Source organism: Haliotis cracherodii, unplaced genomic scaffold (genome assembly GCF_022045235.1).
Source record: "Haliotis cracherodii isolate W230 unplaced genomic scaffold, xgHalCrac1.p SCAF_3, whole genome shotgun sequence".
Taxonomy (NCBI): domain Eukaryota; kingdom Metazoa; phylum Mollusca; class Gastropoda; order Lepetellida; family Haliotidae; genus Haliotis; species Haliotis cracherodii.
In genome coordinates this window covers 73,356,842-73,376,351 of record NW_027266286.1, presented here as the reverse complement: position 1 = coordinate 73,376,351, position 19,510 = coordinate 73,356,842, and the positions used below count along the sequence as shown (strand labels likewise).

Below are 19,510 nucleotides of genomic sequence, written 5' to 3'. Positions count from 1 at the left end.
AGCCTTCTGTGTAGATGGTGCATCACATGACTAGCCCTCTGTGTAGCATTGTGCGTCACATGACTAGCCTTCTGTAGCATAGTGCATCGCATGACTAGGCTTCTGTGTAGCCATGATGTATCACATGACTAGGCTTCTGTGCAGCCATGGTGTCTCACATGATTAGCCTTCTGTGTGGCATAGTGCATCACATGATTAGCCTTCTGTATAGCATAGTGCGTCACATGACTAGCCTTCTGTGTAGCATAGTGCATCACATGACTAGCGTGTGTAGAAAGGTGAACCCAATGACTAGCCTTCTGTGTTTGATGGTGGATCACATTACTGGCATGCTGTGTAGTATGATGCATTCTATGACTAGCCAGTTGTGTAGCATGATAACAGCTGGCTGTGTAAAGAAGTGTCACAAGACTAGCCTGCCGTGTACTGTGGTAGGTCACACGACAAGCCTGCTGTGGACCAGCTGAAATGTTTTGTGTCAGCATTGCACTTTTGACACTGCGTAAACAGCCATGAATATCAAGTTAGTGATGAATTTTCATATCATTACATGTTACACATACCAGAAACATACCTGTGAATATATTACATTGTTTAATGGTGTATTTATTACAAATATATCTCTACTGTATGTCTTTACTTAGGTTTACAACATTTTATCATCATTAAATCATGCACATTTATTCTATTTGTGTATATATTTGTACATTGATCATATTCGCCTGTACACTTTGCTCGATACACTTTATATATCGCTAAGATGCGTGTTTGTTCTTTATTCACATGTTGGTTATGGATATATCAGCCAACCGTTAACTGAAAGTGTGCGGATTGGTAAAAGGTGTTGAAAAGATAGTTAATGAAATTGACATAATTAGAATAAGAGTACAATTTGAGAATAATCCACTTTTTCAACCTGTTAACTGACTAGAAAAGTCCAGTTTTCACCCTTGCCGAACTAGGCTGGAATTACTGGGCTCAATTGTATCGACACCAGTGGCTATTTCCAGTTATGTCCCTTCTAAGCCTCTCCTATGGACCAATCAGATTCCAACAAAATGGCGGTTCCGAGTCAGGACTATCTGATCAATAATCAAGATCTTATTGTGATAAAAAGGGTCTTACATTGGAAATACATCAAATCACTTGAGCACCTTGATTAAAAACATGGAAAGATTTGGAAAATATCTGCTGACAACGAGTTGGCAGAGCACATGCTTTGCAAATCTGCATGATCTTCAATCTGATCAAGGCCTTTGAGACACTCCTTAAAACATATAAATTATATTAAAATCCACCATACATTGAAATGTAGCTGTATAGTAAAATACATACATTTTCTACAGTCATTAAATAGAACTTAATGTTTATAGAGTACTTGACTGTGAATGCCTCAAGCACCAGTAAAAGTATTATCAGCATGTCCAAAACAGATCACAATTCCAGCAAACAGTGTTAATTGTGTTTTATCACATATCAGGCCTACTTAAAAAAAAACACTTTGTGTTCAAAAACATAGAGGTGTGTATGCTATTTTGCACAAAATATTGACAAGCTGAAATATAAGTAGACATTGCACACTAAAACCTACTTAGTTTGCAAAATAGACAAATAGCACACACACTTCTGTGTTTTTGAGCACATATTACCGGTAGTATTCTTTTGGTAGGCCTGATCTATGAAAATGTACGATAAACATGCTTTCCCCAGAATTACACCTGTCTGTCCTAAAGATACAGAGTAAAGACTGAACACTTGGAAACTACCTCACTTCCAAATATTTACAAAACAACCCTTGTCATAAGAATCCAACTTTATTCCAGCTATATACAACGTAGGTGACATCAGAGGGAGGAGGTTCTTATACCATATTCAGGCTTACTCAGTTGCCTGTTATGAGAATGGGGCACAATACATATAATCCTCCCAAGCCCATCTTCCCCAGGCACGGAGGTTTAAAAGTCAAGTTTCTACCCTGTCCAAACTAGGCTGGAATAATTTGTCTGGACGAACGAGTCTATGCATAGTCCAATCAAAATCACGTTGTGATATTGACACCAGGTTCATAAACATGGCAACTGCTATGCTGAATTCATTCAATTGCAGAATTAGCAGAGCATGTATACTGTCGGTGGGCGTCAGATCTTTTCTTGTTTTTAATCGAGGTGCGCAGGTGATGCACTTCACAAGGTAAAATCTGTTTCAATACAATACGGATATTTATTATTGATGAGATCTTCTTGACTGGGTGCATAAAGCAAATTTAAGTGATACGAGTGGCGCAATCTTTGGTCAGTATGGGGAACATAGAAGGGACACTACTCATTGATCGAGCCCAGAAGTTCCAGCCTTGTTCAGCAAGGGTGGAAACTTGACTTCAAGTCAGTTAACTCCCATGTCTCGGGAATGTCCTAAGCCTGTTCACAGAGAGTTGAGGCTCAACAGAGTCCCTGTCAGAGTCCGACATGACCTTCAGCATGTTGTCCAGAGACTAGTGACAATCTGGAATGACAACATGTTTTCTTCCAAATCGAATCTTGTCACCACCATTCTGAAATGAGCCGTGGATCAGTCACTCGTGGTGTCAACCCCTGCTTCTGTCACAGGATGCCAAAAGTGAGATTCCCGATCAGTATGGATATGGACGTAACTTGCATCCCCCTGTCACCGTGGTGATCGTACTGTCTGTGTGTATGATGTGTCACGGCCTCATGCAGACTCCACTACCCACAGATGCACCTTCTTGTCCCCCCCGACGGCGATGATAGGCAGGGTGTGGTGCCAGGTCAGGCCGTATGCCACCTGCAGGCTGGCGTTCACATGGAGCTGCAAACAGAAACATCACTCCATGAGATATCGAATAAACATTCAACATATCACAAACATAAAAACATTATCATAAACATTCAACAAAATAGGAATTGGTAAAACAGTATTCCCCAAAATTAGATGCACGATTTGTGGCATCCCCATGTCAGCTGCATCACAGAAAACTCAACAATAAGAGTGAGTGAGTGAGTTGGGTTTGACGCCGCTATTAACAGTATTACAGTTATATGTCAGCTTAATGTGGGAGGAAAGCCAGAAGTGATGCAGGTCTCCGACGTTTACCACTTCAGTGAAACCCACAAGCACAGGTATGGTGCTGACAAACCTAGAAACATGATCGGGGCGAACCGGGATTCGAACCCACAATCATAGGTTTCTGGCATGCCCAAGGGACGCAACCCCGCACAGCGAATCGCGGCGCCTTAGACGACTGGGCCACCCGTGCCACCCGTGCCCCCCTCAACAATAAGAGTGAGTAAGTGAGTTAGTATGGTTTCACGACGCTTTTAGCAATATTCCAGCAATATCACGGCGAGGGACACCAGAAATGGGCTTCAACCATTGTACCCATGTCGGAAATCGAACCCGGGTCATCGGGGTGACAAGCAAACGCTTTACCCACTAGGCTACCCAACTGCCCCTCAACAATACGAGGATTGGGTGGTCAGACGTGTTGTCTTGGCTGATGCATGTCATCTTATCTCAGTTGTGCTGACCGATGCTTCAATAGACTTGATTATGTACAGACTGTGGCATTAAACAAACAATACCCTTACTGAGATGGCTTAGGTACCAGTCAGCTAGGAGTATCTAATAATCAGTTCCTGATTCAGTGTCACTGGATCTTTAGGAAAGTCGGATGTGGCTACTGTAGTCTTGCACTCAATAGAAGATACTATTGCCAGGGAATAAGAGTATTTCTGGTTTGTTTTACATTAGCTTGACGAACCTGTTGATGTCGAGTGTTGAAGACTTTGACTTGTCGCCCAGGACGACCAATGGTTGCTAGGAGACTCTGGTGACACCGAGCAAACTTGAAGTACTTTGTTCCCTCTATGTGAGCCTGGCGCTTCTCAATGGGTTGACTGCAACAGAACTGGAACCACTTGTACAACACCCTACACCCCTAATATACCCCTAGTTAACCCAATACCCCACACATAGAGACTCAAAGATGTTCTAATGGGACAGACTTACAGAGGTTGTTTCTATCAACCAGTGTTGTGTGTGACGTGTGTGATGTTGTTTGTGATGTTGTGTGTGACATGTGTGATGTTTGTGTGATGTTGTGTGTGATTATTTTACTTGGCTGTTCAAGTTCGGCTCTTTCTAATCATATTATGTAATCACTTAGCATTTTGTTTCATGTTATATCTGACTGTAACCATGGCAACAAACTGCAGGTAGAGACAACTCACCTGGAGACTGATGTATCAAAGATGAGCCAGTCTGTCCCTGCAATGGCCCCCACCTGAAGACTGCTGTGTCTTGACCAATCGGCAGCCAGTGAGGGCACCTGACCACAACTGAGACTCATGATTGGTTGCTGGTTCGTTAGACTGAAAATCCGAATCACTCCATTCTTCTGTCCAACTAAAATCTGAAACATTCAGAACTTGATGTGGACGCAGAAAAACCTGGAAGACTCAATCGCTATGACTACACTTAGGCATCTCTGAGTTTACTCACAAGGGATCGAAAAATCTACGCATCTGTATGTATTGACGAGTGACGGCAGGTGCAGGCGAGAAAGTATTGAACAAACGCTTGTCCTATTGTGTACATATTTTAGATATATCGATTCATTTCTAATCAAATTCAACAAAAATACCATATTTGCTTGAGTATAGTGCACAAGGGCTGGGACGAGTCCAAATTTACTACCCAGGTACCCGACCCCATATTACCCAACCCTACCCGGGTACCCGCTGTTGTCTCAAAATGTGGGAACAAAATGAATGTCTGATTGGGAATTGTTTCACCACAGCCCTGGCAAAAAGTATTTAGATACATGTATCCAACGATCAGATCATACGTTCACTGAAGTTGACTGAAGCTTTATCTTTACTCAAACATATTGAAGTCAAAAGGAATGAGTGCATTGTCAGAGAGAAATGCGAACATTAGCGACTTGTAGTGTAACCACTGAGCTATAGTGAGTTTTGGTCATTAAACAATATATCACATGACTAACCACGGGTCCGGGTAGTCCCTTGGGTACCCGGGTCCTTCTTACCAAACCCCCCGACACAATATCCGAGTTGCCCATCCCAGCCCTAGTGTACACCCAAGTATAATGCACACCCCCCTCTAGGTGCTTAAGTATTTTGGAAAAAATGTTTGAGTATTATGCACAGAAAAATATCACATCGTATCCCTTCAGTGAATACAAGTAAACAAGCAGGTGATAACAAACTTGGACAATACAAATTTGAAATTTAAGATAAAAAACATATCTAGACATTATGATTTACCGTTTAAATTGTATTTCCTTTTCTGCTAGGCATTAATAATATGCAAAGATAAAGATTACTGGTTGTATTTTCTTGTAAAATTTGCTGGAAGCAGCAATCAGCTATACACACTTTTTCTCATAATCTACCAGTGATACTGTTAGAATGACCTGATAACATAACTCCAAAGAATTTTGAAGCAATGATCGGAAGAATTGTATCTGAAACTATTGTTTTCTCAGGAATAATATATTCAAGTATCATTTTATTTTAGTTACAACTTTACTATATAGATTTAAAATAAAAATAACCATAAGCGAAGCACTTTTGTACAGATGATCACTATTGCCAATTTATTTTTACATATGGAACAATCTGAGCCGTTACCGTTGAGGCTCCCACACAAGTTATGAATTAACTTCAGTCAATACAATATCACGCAAAATCCAGACTCGCTTGTTTACAGACCACCGTCATATAGCTGGAATATTGCATATATTATATTGTTATTTTTGTTCGTTTTTCCTACCTTGTGTAAAAATATCATCATCGATGATCATGTGTACATATATAACTATATGCTTGTTCAGGATTCACTTGTTGAAGGGTCAAGAAATAGCTCTGAAATGCTGTTGCACAGAATAAAACACGTCAGGTATAAAACGGTGTCATGTATTTATCATGTTCCTCCACCCAATATGCCATAGGTAAATTAGGAATCTGGAACGACAGTAGATAAGCAGAGCTCCAGATAACTTTTTATACAATTAAGTTTTTACTCTAGGGTTTCTATTTTTATTGGGTTACTACATTTTTCATTGGGTAACCAATATTTCATTCATCTATTCATCACTCAATTTGGTTTTTCCCCAAATTAGTGAACATTTTAAGATTTAAAAAAAAATGAAATAAAGAAATAAAGTTTTAGATGTATATAACTGTTCTAAATATATACATCATATAGGCTTGACTCGGAAAGTAAATTAGCTCATAATTGTGTTTCGGAAATTAGCTCCTTTGAACGCATGCTGAAATAGCTTCACTGGGTATTTACGCATGCTGTTTTAATACATTTGAGTTTTTTATTTAATGCATGTGTTTCTGTACAAAAGTTAATTGAAAGTAATTAGGTTTTGAATATTTTGGGGGGTATTTTACGCAAATACGCAGCTTAACTGTAGCTCTGAGATAAGTGCATCTGGTATGTATTAGGTGACATAGCCACGCTCTTTCTTAAGAAACACTGAAAAAAATCATTTTGCCTCTGATTTTCCTTGATGCCCTGTCTTACCTTGAGCGGCTCCTCGGAGTGCCAGCACACGCTCATGCCCGGCGACGTCAGCTGGAACACCAGCAACTGCTGACCCTCTGTTGACCATATTCGGCATGTCAGGTCATCACCGGTACTGGCAAACTTTGACCCATCCCCAGGGTCAAAGGTCACAGCATTGACAAAGTCATTATGACCACAATATGTCTGTAAATTGAAAGACATCTTGGCAACAGTTTGAAAATAAAATCACACTAAAAGAAAACTAGTCTCTAGAAGACAGGTAAATAAGACAATAACATAACAACTACCAAGAAGGATGGATTATTTCTCCTGAGGTAATAACACGAATTAAGATACTAGTGGGGTCATGATATATATATGTACCATGATACAGAGAGAATGCCAGCAAACAGGCAGATTTAACTCTGCTATCTCAAATTGACTTGTGCAGGTTCACTTGCATTCAACTGGTCCACCATCTTCCCAAGGCATGGGAGGTAGCTGACTATAAAAGTCTAGTTTCCAACCTTGCCGAACTAGGCTGGAATTTTGTGGCTCCACTGTAGCGCTAACAGTGGCTATTACGAGTTATGTCCCTTCTATGTCCCTCCTACTGACCAATTTGAACATGATAAGATTTGGAAAATATCTGTTGATGCCACAATAGTACAGATGCTATGCAAATCCTGAAATTGACAGAAATCTGCACGACAGTCGCCATGTTGTTTATGAACCGGATGTCGATTTTGTTAGCAATTTTAATCTATGATGCATAGACTCATTAGTCCAGCCAAAATACAACTCCATTATTCCAGCTTAGTTTGGCGAGGGTGGAGCCTGGCCTGGTCCACAAACAGTAACACACTGGATGATGAAAAGGTGGAACAGTTAGCTGTAACAGTTAATAATCAACCTAAGGCCCACTCTGCAGCCATTGATGCCAACCAGTGCCCTGCTTACCAGTTTATACACCCCTCCCTTATTTCACAATAACGGTAAGGAGCACTGAATGTTTCTCACCTGCTGCAATTGTGGACTCGCCTGTCTACCGGTGTCCACACCCCTACCTTATTTCACAATAAACACAACGAAGGTAAGGAGCACTGAATGTTTCTCACCTGCTGTAATTGTGGACTCGCCTGTCTACCGGTGTCCACACCCCTACCTTATTTTAGAATAAACACGAAGAAGGTAAGGAGCACTGAATGTTTCTCACCTGCTGCAATTGTGGACTCGCCTGTCTACCGGTGTCCACACCCCTACCTTATTTCACAATAAACACGACGAAGGTAAGGAGCACTGAATGTTTCTCACCTGCTGCAATTGTGGACTCCCCTGTCTACCGGTGTCCACACCCCTACCTTATTTCACAATAAACACAACGAAGGTAAGGAGCACTGAATGTTTCTCACCTGCTGCAATTGTGGACTCCCCTGACTACCGGTGTCCACACCTTCTCTTATTTCACAATAAACATGACGAAGGTAAGGAGCACTGAATGTTTCTCACCTGCTGCAATTGTGGACTCCTCTGTCTACCGGTGTCCACACCTTCTCTTATTTCACAATAAACACAACAAAGGTAAGGAGCACTGAATGTTTGTGTCCACACCGCTCCCTTATTTCACAATAAACATGACGAAGGTAAGGAGCACTGAATGTTTGTGTCCACACCGCTCCCTTATTTCACAATAAACATGACGAAGGTAAGGAGCACTGAATGTTTGTGTCCACACCGCTCCCTTATTTCACAATAAACATGACGAAGGTAAGGAGCACTGAATGTTTGTGTCCACACCGCTCCCTTATTTCACAATAAACATGACGAAGGTAAGGAGCACTGAATGTTTGTGTCCACACCGCTCCCTTATTTCACAATAAACATGACGAAGGTAAGGAGCACTGAATGTTTGTGTCCACACCGCTCCCTTATTTCACAATAAACATGACGAAGGTAAGGAGCACTGAATGTTTGTGTCCACACCGCTCCCTTATTTCACAATAAACACGACGAAGGTAAGGAGCACTGAATGTTTGTGTCCACACCCCTCTCTTATTTCACAATAAACACGACGAAGGTAAGGAGCACTGAATGTTTGTGTCCACACCCCTCTCTTATTTCACAATAAACACGACGAAGGTAAGGAGCACTGAATGTTTGTGTCCACACCCCTCTCTTATTTCACAATAAACACGACGAGGGTAAGGAGCACTGAATGTTTCCCACCTGCTGCAATTGTGGACTCCTCTGTCTACCGGTGTCCACACCTTCTCTTATTTCACAATAAACATGACAAAGGTAAGGAGCACTGAATGTTTCCCACCTGCTGCAATTGTGGACTCCTCTGTCTACCGGTGTCCACACCTTCTCTTATTTCACAATAAACAGGACGAAGGTAAGGAGCACTGAATGTTTGTGTCCACACCCCTCTCTAATTTCACAATAAACACGACAAAGGTAAGGAGCACTGAATGTTTGTCTCCACACCCCTCCCTTATTTCACAATAAACACAACAAAGGTAAGGAGCACTGAATGTTTGTCTCCACACCCCTCCCTTATTTCACAATAAACACGACAAAGGTAAGGAGCACTGAATGTTTGTGTCCACACCCCTCCCTTATTTCACAATAAACACGACGAAGGTAAGGAGCACTGAATGTTTGTGTCCACACCCCTCCCTTATTTCACAATAAACACAACAAAGGTAAGGAGCACTGAATGTTTGTGTCCACACCCCTCCCTTATTTCACAATAAACACTACAAAGGTAAGGAGCACTGAATGTTTGTGTCCACACCCCTCCCTTATTTCACAATAAACACGACAAAGGTAAGGAGCACTGAATGTTTGTGTCCACTCCCCTCTCTTATTTCACAATAAACACTACAAAGGTAAGGAGCACTGAATGTTTGTGTCCACACCCCTCCCTTATTTCACAATAAACACGACGAAGGTAAGGAGCACTGAATGTTTGTGTCCACACCCCTCCCTTATTTCACAATAAACACGACGAAGGTAAGGAGCACTGAATGTTTGTGTCCACACCCCTCCCTTATTTCACAATAAACACGACAAAGGTAAGGAGCACTGAATGTTTGTGTCCACACCCCTCCCTTATTTCACAATAAACACGACGAAGGTAAGGAGCACTGAATGTTTGTGTCCACACCCCTCCCTTATTTCACAATAAACACAACAAAGGTAAGGAGCACTGAATGTTTGTGTCCACACCCCTCCCTTATTTCACAATAAACACTACAAAGGTAAGGAGCACTGAATGTTTGTGTCCACACCCCTCCCTTATTTCACAATAAACACGACAAAGGTAAGGAGCACTGAATGTTTGTGTCCACTCCCCTCTCTTATTTCACAATAAACACTACAAAGGTAAGGAGCACTGAATGTTTGTGTCCACACCCCTCCCTTATTTCACAATAAACACGACGAAGGTAAGGAGCACTGAATGTTTGTCTCCACACCCCTCCCTTATTTCACAATAAACACAACAAAGGTAAGGAGCACTGAATGTTTGTGTCCACACCCCTCCCTTATTTCACAATAAACACAACAAAGGTAAGGAGCACTGAATGTTTGTGTCCACACCCCTCTCTTATTTCACAATAAACAGGACGAAGGTAAGGAGCACTGAATGTTTGTGTCCACACCCCTCTCTTATTTCACAATAAACATGACGAAGGTAAGGAGCACTGAATGTTTGTGTCCTCACCCCTCTCTTATTTCACAATAAACACAACAAAGGTAAGGAGCACTGAATGTTTGTGTCCACACCCCTCCCTTATTTCACAATAAACACAACAAAGGTAAGGAGCACTGAATGTTTGTCTCCACACCCCTCCCTTATTTCACAATAAACACGACGAAGGTAAGGAGCACTGAATGTTTGCGTCCACACCCCTCTCTTATTTCACAATAAACATGACGAAGGTAAGGAGCACTGAATGTTTGTGTCCACACCCCTCCCTTATTTCACAATAAACACAACAAAGGTAAGGAGCACTGAATGTTTGTGTCCACACCCCTCTCTTATTTCACAATAAACACGACGAAGGTAAGGAGCACTGAATGTTTGTGTCCACACCGCTCCCTTATTTCACAATAAACATGACGAAGGTAAGGAGCACTGAATGTTTGCGTCCACACCCCTCTCTTATTTCACAATAAACATGACGAAGGTAAGGAGCACTGAATGTTTGTGTCCACACCGCTCCCTTATTTCACAATAAACACAACAAAGGTAAGGAGCACTGAATGTTTGTGTCCTCACCCCTCTCTTATTTCACAATAAACATGACGAAGGTAAGGAGAACTGAATGTTTGTGTCCACACCCCTCCCTTATTTCACAATAAACAGGACGAAGGTAAGGAGCACTGAATGTTTGTGTCCACACCCCTCCCTTATTTCACAATAAACACGACAAAGGTAAGGAGCACTGAATGTTTGTGTCCACTCCCCTCTCTTATTTCACAATAAACAGGACGAAGGTAAGGAGCACTGAATGTTTGTGTCCACACCCCTCCCTTATTTCACAATAAACACAACAAAGGTAAGGAGCACTGAATGTTTGTCTCCACACCCCTCCCTTATTTCACAATAAACACAACAAAGGTAAGGAGCACTGAATGTTTGTGTCCTCACCCCTCTCTTATTTCACAATAAACACGACAAAGGTAAGGAGCACTGAATGTTTGTGTCCACACCCCTCTCTTATTTCACAATAAACACGACAAAGGTAAGGAGCACTGAATGTTTGTGTCCACACCCCTCTCTTATTTCACAATAAACATGACGAAGGTAAGGAGCACTGAATGTTTGTGTCCTCACCCCTCTCTTATTTCACAATAAACACAACAAAGGTAAGGAGCACTGAATGTTTGTGTCCACACCCCTCTCTTATTTCACAATAAACATGACGAAGGTAAGGAGCACTGAATGTTTGTGTCCACACCCCTCTCTTATTTCACAATAAACACAACAAAGGTAAGGAGCACTGAATGTTTGTGTCCACACCCCTCTCTTATTTCACAATAAACAGGACAAAGGTAAGGAGCACTGAATGTTTGTGTCCACACCCCTCCCTTATTTCACAATAAACACAACAAAGGTAAGGAGCACTGAATGTTTGTGTCCTCACCCCTCCCTTATTTCACAATAAACACAACAAAGGTAAGGAGCACTGAATGTTTGTGTCCACACCCCTCCCTTATTTCACAATAAACACAACAAAGGTAAGGAGCACTGAATGTTTGTGTCCTCACCCCTCCCTTATTTCACAATAAACACAACAAAGGTAAGGAGCACTGAATGTTTGTCTCCACACCCCTCCCTTATTTCACAATAAACACAACAAAGGTAAGGAGCACTGAATGTTTGTCTCCACACCCCTCCCTTATTTCACAATAAACACAACAAAGGTAAGGAGCACTGAATGTTTGTGTCCACACCCCTCTCTTATTTCACAATAAACACAACAAAGGTAAGGAGCACTGAATGTTTGTCTCCACACCCCTCCCTTATTTCACAATAAACACAACAAAGGTAAGGAGCACTGAATGTTTGTGTCCACACCCCTCCCTTATTTCACAATAAACACGACAAAGGTAAGGAGCACTGAATGTTTGTGTCCACACCCCTCCCTTATTTCACAATAAACACGACAAAGGTAAGGAGCACTGAATGTTTGTGTCCTCACCCCTCCCTTATTTCACAATAAACACAACAAAGGTAAGGAGCACTGAATGTTTGTCTCCACACCCCTCCCTTATTTCACAATAAACACAACAAAGGTAAGGAGCACTGAATGTTTGTGTCCACACCCCTCCCTTATTTCACAATAAACACTACAAAGGTAAGGAGCACTGAATGTTTGTGTCCACACCCCTCCCTTATTTCACAATAAACATGACGAAGGTAAGGAGCACTGAATGTTTGTGTCCACACCCCTCCCTTATTTCACAATAAACAGGACAAAGGTAAGGAGCACTGAATGTTTGTGTCCACACCCCTCTCTTATTTCACAATAAACACAACAAAGGTAAGGAGCACTGAATGTTTGTGTCCACACCCCTCCCTTATTTCACAATAAACACAACAAAGGTAAGGAGCACTGAATGTTTGTGTCCACACCCCTCCCTTATTTCACAATAAACACGACGAAGGTAAGGAGCACTGAATGTTTGTGTCCACACCCCTCCCTTATTTCACAATAAACACGACGAAGGTAAGGAGCACTGAATGTTTGTGTCCACACCCCTCCCTTATTTCACAATAAACAGGACAAAGGTAAGGAGCACTGAATGTTTGTCTCCACACCCCTCCCTTATTTCACAATAAACACGACGAAGGTAAGGAGCACTGAATGTTTGTGTCCTCACCCCTCTCTTATTTCACAATAAACACAACAAAGGTAAGGAGCACTGAATGTTTGTGTCCACACCCCTCTCTTATTTCACAATAAACACGACAAAGGTAAGGAGCACTGAATGTTTGTGTCCACACCCCTCTCTTATTTCACAATAAACACGACAAAGGTAAGGAGCACTGAATGTTTGTGTCCACACCCCTCTCTTATTTCACAATAAACACGACAAAGGTAAGGAGCACTGAATGTTTGTGTCCACACCCCTCTCTTATTTCACAATAAACACGACAAAGGTAAGGAGCACTGAATGTTTGTGTCCACACCCCTCTCTTATTTCACAATAAACACGACGAAGGTAAGGAGCACTGAATGTTTGTGTCCTCACCCCTCTCTTATTTCACAATAAACACAACAAAGGTAAGGAGCACTGAATGTTTGTGTCCACACCCCTCTCTTATTTCACAATAAACACGACAAAGGTAAGGAGCACTGAATGTTTGTGTCCACACCCCTCTCTTATTTCACAATAAACAGGACGAAGGTAAGGAGCACTGAATGTTTGTGTCCACACCCCTCTCTTATTTCACAATAAACACAACAAAGGTAAGGAGCACTGAATGTTTGTCTCCACACCCCTCCCTTATTTCACAATAAACACGACAAAGGTAAGGAGCACTGAATGTTTGTGTCCACACCCCTCCCTTATTTCACAATAAACACAACAAAGGTAAGGAGCACTGAATGTTTGTGTCCACACCCCTCTCTTATTTCACAATAAACACGACAAAGGTAAGGAGCACTGAATGTTTGTCTCCACACCCCTCTCTTATTTCACAATAAACATGACGAAGGTAAGGAGCACTGAATGTTTGTGTCCACACCCCTCCCTTATTTCACAATAAACACAACAAAGGTAAGGAGCACTGAATGTTTGTCTCCACACCCCTCCCTTATTTCACAATAAACACGACGAAGGTAAGGAGCACTGAATGTTTGTGTCCACACCCCTCTCTTATTTCACAATAAACATGACGAAGGTAAGGAGCACTGAATGTTTGTGTCCACACCCCTCCCTTATTTCACAATAAACACGACAAAGGTAAGGAGCACTGAATGTTTGTGTCCACACCCCTCTCTTATTTCACAATAAACACAACAAAGGTAAGGAGCACTGAATGTTTGTCTCCACACCCCTCCCTTATTTCACAATAAACACGACAAAGGTAAGGAGCACTGAATGTTTGTGTCCACACCCCTCCCTTATTTCACAATAAACACAACAAAGGTAAGGAGCACTGAATGTTTGTGTCCACACCCCTCTCTTATTTCACAATAAACACAACAAAGGTAAGGAGCACTGAATGTTTGTCTCCACACCCCTCCCTTATTTCACAATAAACACAACAAAGGTAAGGAGCACTGAATGTTTGTGTCCACACCCCTCTCTTATTTCACAATAAACACAACAAAGGTAAGGAGCACTGAATGTTTGTCTCCACACCCCTCCCTTATTTCACAATAAACATGACGAAGGTAAGGAGCACTGAATGTTTGTGTCCACACCCCTCCCTTATTTCACAATAAACACGACGAAGGTAAGGAGCACTGAATGTTTGTGTCTACACCCCTCCCTTATTCCACAATAAACACGACGAAGGTAAGGAGCACTGAATGTTTCTCACCTGCTCTGTGGTGTTATCTTTGCCATCGGAGTGGAAAAGATTCAACTTGTAGTCTTCCCCGGCACACACAAAACTGTAAATATAGGAATTACCCTGGGTGAACATGGTGAAAGACATACTGAGGCACAAAACTAAGAGTGTGTAAGTGCATGAGTAATTTTAGTCTAACGCTGCTTTGAACAGTATTCCAGTTATATCACAGAGTGTGGGCTTAATGTGGGAGGAAAGCTGAAAGTGATGCAGGTCTCAGACTTTTACCACTTTTGTGAAACATATGAGCATGGGTAATTTCAAAACATCCATCTCCTGTTTCTAACTTGGAAGCTGTACATTAGGTCTGCTAGGACCCCATACAAGAGAATATGTGAGTGAGTCAAAGAGATGGATTTAACACCACTTTGAAAAGTTCTTATATCACTTATCTGACTCATGTCAGCTACAGCCCTCAAAATTCTTCTTTTTTTTTTGAGGATTTTAAGAGCCAAACTTCGGCTTTTACTAGACAACAAATGTCCTAAACAGATATTGTAGCCAGTTATGTTTACTTTTAGGTAGTGGCAAGCAGTAGTGAGTGAGTGAGTATGGTTTTACACTGCTTTTCACAACATTCCAGCAATATCAAGGCTGGGGACTCCAGAAATGGGCTTCACATATTGTACCCATGTCAGGATTCGAACCTGAGTTTTCAGCGTGACGAGTGAACGCTTTAACCTGTAGGCTACCCGACCCCCCCGGTGAGCAGTAGACAAATTAAGGTTGCCAATCATAGGTTTAAGTCGCTTTTGGCAAACCAAAATGGTCGCTACTTAAAGGGCTGCAGCTAAAGTTGACGGACAGCTTGTGGTTCTCCCCGACCTGATGATGTGTTACCTGATGTTCTTGGGCAGGACACTGAGGGAAGTGGAAGGGCTCCAGGCGAGGGCTGTGGTGTTGGTAGATGATTGGAAGTCATGGATCTGAGAGTATTGAACTCCATCCACGGTGGCATCCTCCTCCTGCATCAAACATACACAACCGTCACATGACCCATACTCCACCTGTTGTCGCCATATACACAACCGTCACATGACCCATACTCCACCTGTTGTCGCCATATACACAACCATCACATGACCCATACTCCACCTGTTGTCGCCATATACACAACCATCATATGACTCATACTCCACCTGTTGTCGCCATATACACAACCGTCACATATACTCCACCCAATAATGGAATGTACACATCCATCACATATACCGTATTTTCTTGAGTATAGTGCGCACCCATGTATAATGCGCACCCCCCTCTAGCGGGTTCAATATTTTGGAAAAAAAGAAATTTGAATATTATGCGCAGAAATTTTTTTACACCGTACCCTTTCAGCGAATCCGGCAAATGAACGGGTGCTGAGAAACTTCCGTCTGTACAAATTCGAAATTTGAGATAAAAAATCACCAGACATGTTTATTTACCGTTTAAATAGTATTGATTGTTCTGCTAGGCATTGTTTTATATCTAGGGATTATGATTACCTTGTGTATTTTCTCGTAAACTAAGCCGGAAACAGCAATCAGCTGTACACACGTTTTCTTGGAATCGACCGGTGATTCGGTCAAGACACACCCAATGATATAACTTTACAGGATTTTTAATGCAAGGATCGGCAACAATTGTATCTGAAACTATTTTATTTATCAGGAATAATATATTCCATTATTTTCTTAATTAAATGCAGCCTTTACTAAACATATTTAAAATAATAATAACCCTAAGCGAAGCAGCTGATCGCTATTCCCGAGTATTATTTTTTACATGGAACATGTCTGACCAGTCACCGTCAAGGCTCACGCGCACGGGATCACGTGAGCGCGAGAATTTCATGTTGACATAGAATCGTCAAACAAAAACAAATATGACTTTTAACGAGTCAAAGTATGTCATTTATGATATATGTATCCATTCTCTGTCAACTAAAGTTCGTTTCAAGGCGTCAATAGCGGTATTCTGACCGTGGTTGCTGTTAATAACGGTGAGTTGTGCGATCTTCCGATCGCTTCACACACGATTTCGCCGAAATTAATAAAAACAATATTATAAGGAATTTTGAATAAAATTAATAAAGTAAGTTACAAACATAAGTCCAGAAATACAAAGAACACTTTTTATAGACAGACAGTGTAATTACATAATTATTTTGCGTACTTCAGTATGGATTTGTTGACATGGTATTTCCGGTGTTTCGTGCTCACGGTAATGTCTTTCCATGGGGGGAAAAAACATCCAAACTCATAATTCGTGTATAATGCGCACCCCCTTCTACACAGCTGTGTTTTTTGGAAAAAAAGTGCGCACTATACTCAAGAAAATACGGTACTCTCATCCTCTACATCTCCAGGGCTCAACAGTGATAAACTGACTGAAAAAACATAGCAAAAGTACTCAATGGCTGAAAATATGAGATCAACAGAACCATGGATATAGCTCCAGGGGTTAGTGTTGGTTAACCGAAGTGCTAAGCCTGGAGATGTCCAGGATGACAAACACTACCCTGACACATACACAAGCATCACATTAAAACTCAAAAAGTAATTGAAATGTTTGAAACCTATTCACAAAATATTAATACTTGTCATTTCTTTTCATTGTGACTGAGACACCACAATTCTTAATGACGGAATGTTCTGACAGATGTACAGTACTTCACATGAACCCTTGGTAGGCTGAACGTGTGTATTCTAATGTCGGCAGCTTTGATGACATAACACCTCTCGTTATAATGCAAAGATCAAAATCAAATAGGGCTGTTTGAAAATAGGGTACTCGACAATATCCGACGGGATTCACTCAACACGAAGCATTGATCTTATTTGATGTATACTTTCTCGATCGTCTGCGAGTTCTTTTGTTATTATTATTAATTCCATATGGTCCTGTGGTAATAACAATATCATCTCAATAAATTGGGATATATCTCTTCATATCTGCCCTAAACATAGAGATAGTAAAATATTTGTCTGGTTCGCGGTTTATGTTTATGGTCACGAACTTAGGATACTCAGAGATATAAATAAGCAATAATGTGATAACCTGAAATCGACAAGTGAAGATTGAAATTCGAGTTGAAGTGGCGACGGCTAGTAACTGCGAGCTCCACTCGAAGGGTGAGAATTCCACACACTGAACCACATCGTGACAGGGGATGCTGTATGCAGTACTGCGGCCGTCCTCCATAGTTTATAAACAAAATATATCACATGTGCTACTGATTTGTTTTGGCGCTCCCTACTTGACGGGAAATAGATTCAGAGTTACGTCCCCTATCATATCAAGCTCCAAGCTCCTTCCCAGCGCGTGACACCTTCGTTACACTCTCGGTAACATCGCTGCCACCAGTGTGGGCGCGGCCATTTCAAGAATCTTGAAATTTGCCCTCCAACCCCATATGTAGTAACGTTTATACTTTTGTTTATGTCTTTGGGAATGCCATCATATTTCAATTTGAAAAGGTTTACGACTGACCATGTTTTCCAGATGAATTTACTTTGTTGTTTTGATAATCAGATTGGTTCGAGATTGCAGACTAACGGAAAATCAACCAACTTCTCCCTTACATTCTTACTATATCAATAACATGATAGTTTTAATGAAATAGAAATTCAAATTGACAAATGAAGAAAGTAATTAAGCAGCGATAAGTGTATTCGGCGTCACGACAGTCGTCACTTGTTTGTAAACATAACGGTCATTCGGTTGCGAGTTCAACTCCAAGCATGGTTGTGGCCACCTTTTCACAGTGGGGAGCTTTGACTGGTGGCAGCGATAGTATAGAGAGCTCCGAGAACGTACTATCGCTGTGAGGAGCTTGATCAAGCTCCAAGCTCCTTCCCAGCGCGTGACACGTTCGTTACACTCTAAGAATAGAGAGCTCCGCCGATCGGCTATCGCTGTGAGGAGCTTGAACATTCAGAACAACTCGTCCTTATCCGGTTATCATCGGCTTCTGTCGTAACGAGGCGCGCAAAAGACGTGAACGGCACATGAACACAAGATATATGTATGCGAATGTGAGACAAGTAAGCTCAGGACCCTGGGAAGCGTTCAAACGTGAATATGGGTATTGTGATTTTGTATAAACCTGATAAAAAACAAACGTTTTCTTCGAAGAGTTAAGGTGTATTGGTGGTTAATTGGACTGAAGATAGACGCCAGATTGTCAAATAAAAAAAATAATTAAAAACACAAATTACAAACCCTGTTAAACATTTTGGGAGGTGTGTGCACCTCCCATTATTTATGACTATCATGTCTGGTTATTTTCATTCGAACGAATATTGTATATTTGTGTTATCTATCCCACGGTGGGGGACACGGAAATGAGCTTCACACATTGTACCCACGTGGGAAAGCGAACCTAAGCCTTCAGCGTGACGAGTGATCGCTTTAACAACAATCTTCCCCTCTCCCCGGCAGCTGGGTATAAAATGTCACCTGATATACGCCAAACATAGATGATATTTGCCGAAAGGAAACTCAAAATGGTCTACAGGGTCTTCATTCCCTGTGTTCTTTCTGACTGGTGGACCAAACCACCTAGTTGATATTCATGAGGTGTCTTTAAAGACCTATTCACATGTAGAACTTTACTCGTGTGAGTATTGATATAATACAAGTAAATTTACTTAAGGTCAGCAGTTTTGTCACATGAATGCATTTTCATATGTGAATAGATAACCTTTTGTAAATGTGCATGGCCGGAAGAGGTCAAACAAAGGTATATTCACTCACAGGTAAATGTACTTCTATGCAAATAGTGTCTCGTGATCAGGGTGAATATATGTTTATTCGAGCAAACAGGGAGCCGTTTTCGTGGGCTTGATCAGAGAGAATGGTCATGACCAAAAACGTGGT

At 41.4% G+C, this 19,510-nt stretch overlaps 1 protein-coding gene across 1 annotated transcript; it reads right to left on the bottom strand.

Moving 5' to 3' along the window:
- Positions 1-1,654: 1,654 nt before the first annotated feature.
- LOC139475767 (nucleoporin Nup37-like) lies at positions 1,655-18,381 on the bottom strand. The gene is made up of 7 exons (XM_071258973.1): positions 17,690-18,381; positions 15,488-15,612; positions 14,618-14,690; positions 6,574-6,759; positions 4,248-4,429; positions 3,779-3,914; positions 1,655-2,826 (listed from the first exon to the last, which is right to left on the bottom strand). The coding sequence occupies exons 1-7, from the start codon at positions 17,831-17,833 to the stop codon at positions 2,710-2,712; spliced, it is 963 nt and encodes a 320-aa protein (XP_071115074.1). The 5' UTR covers positions 17,834-18,381; the 3' UTR covers positions 1,655-2,709.
- Between the last annotated feature and the right edge of the window lie 1,129 nt (positions 18,382-19,510).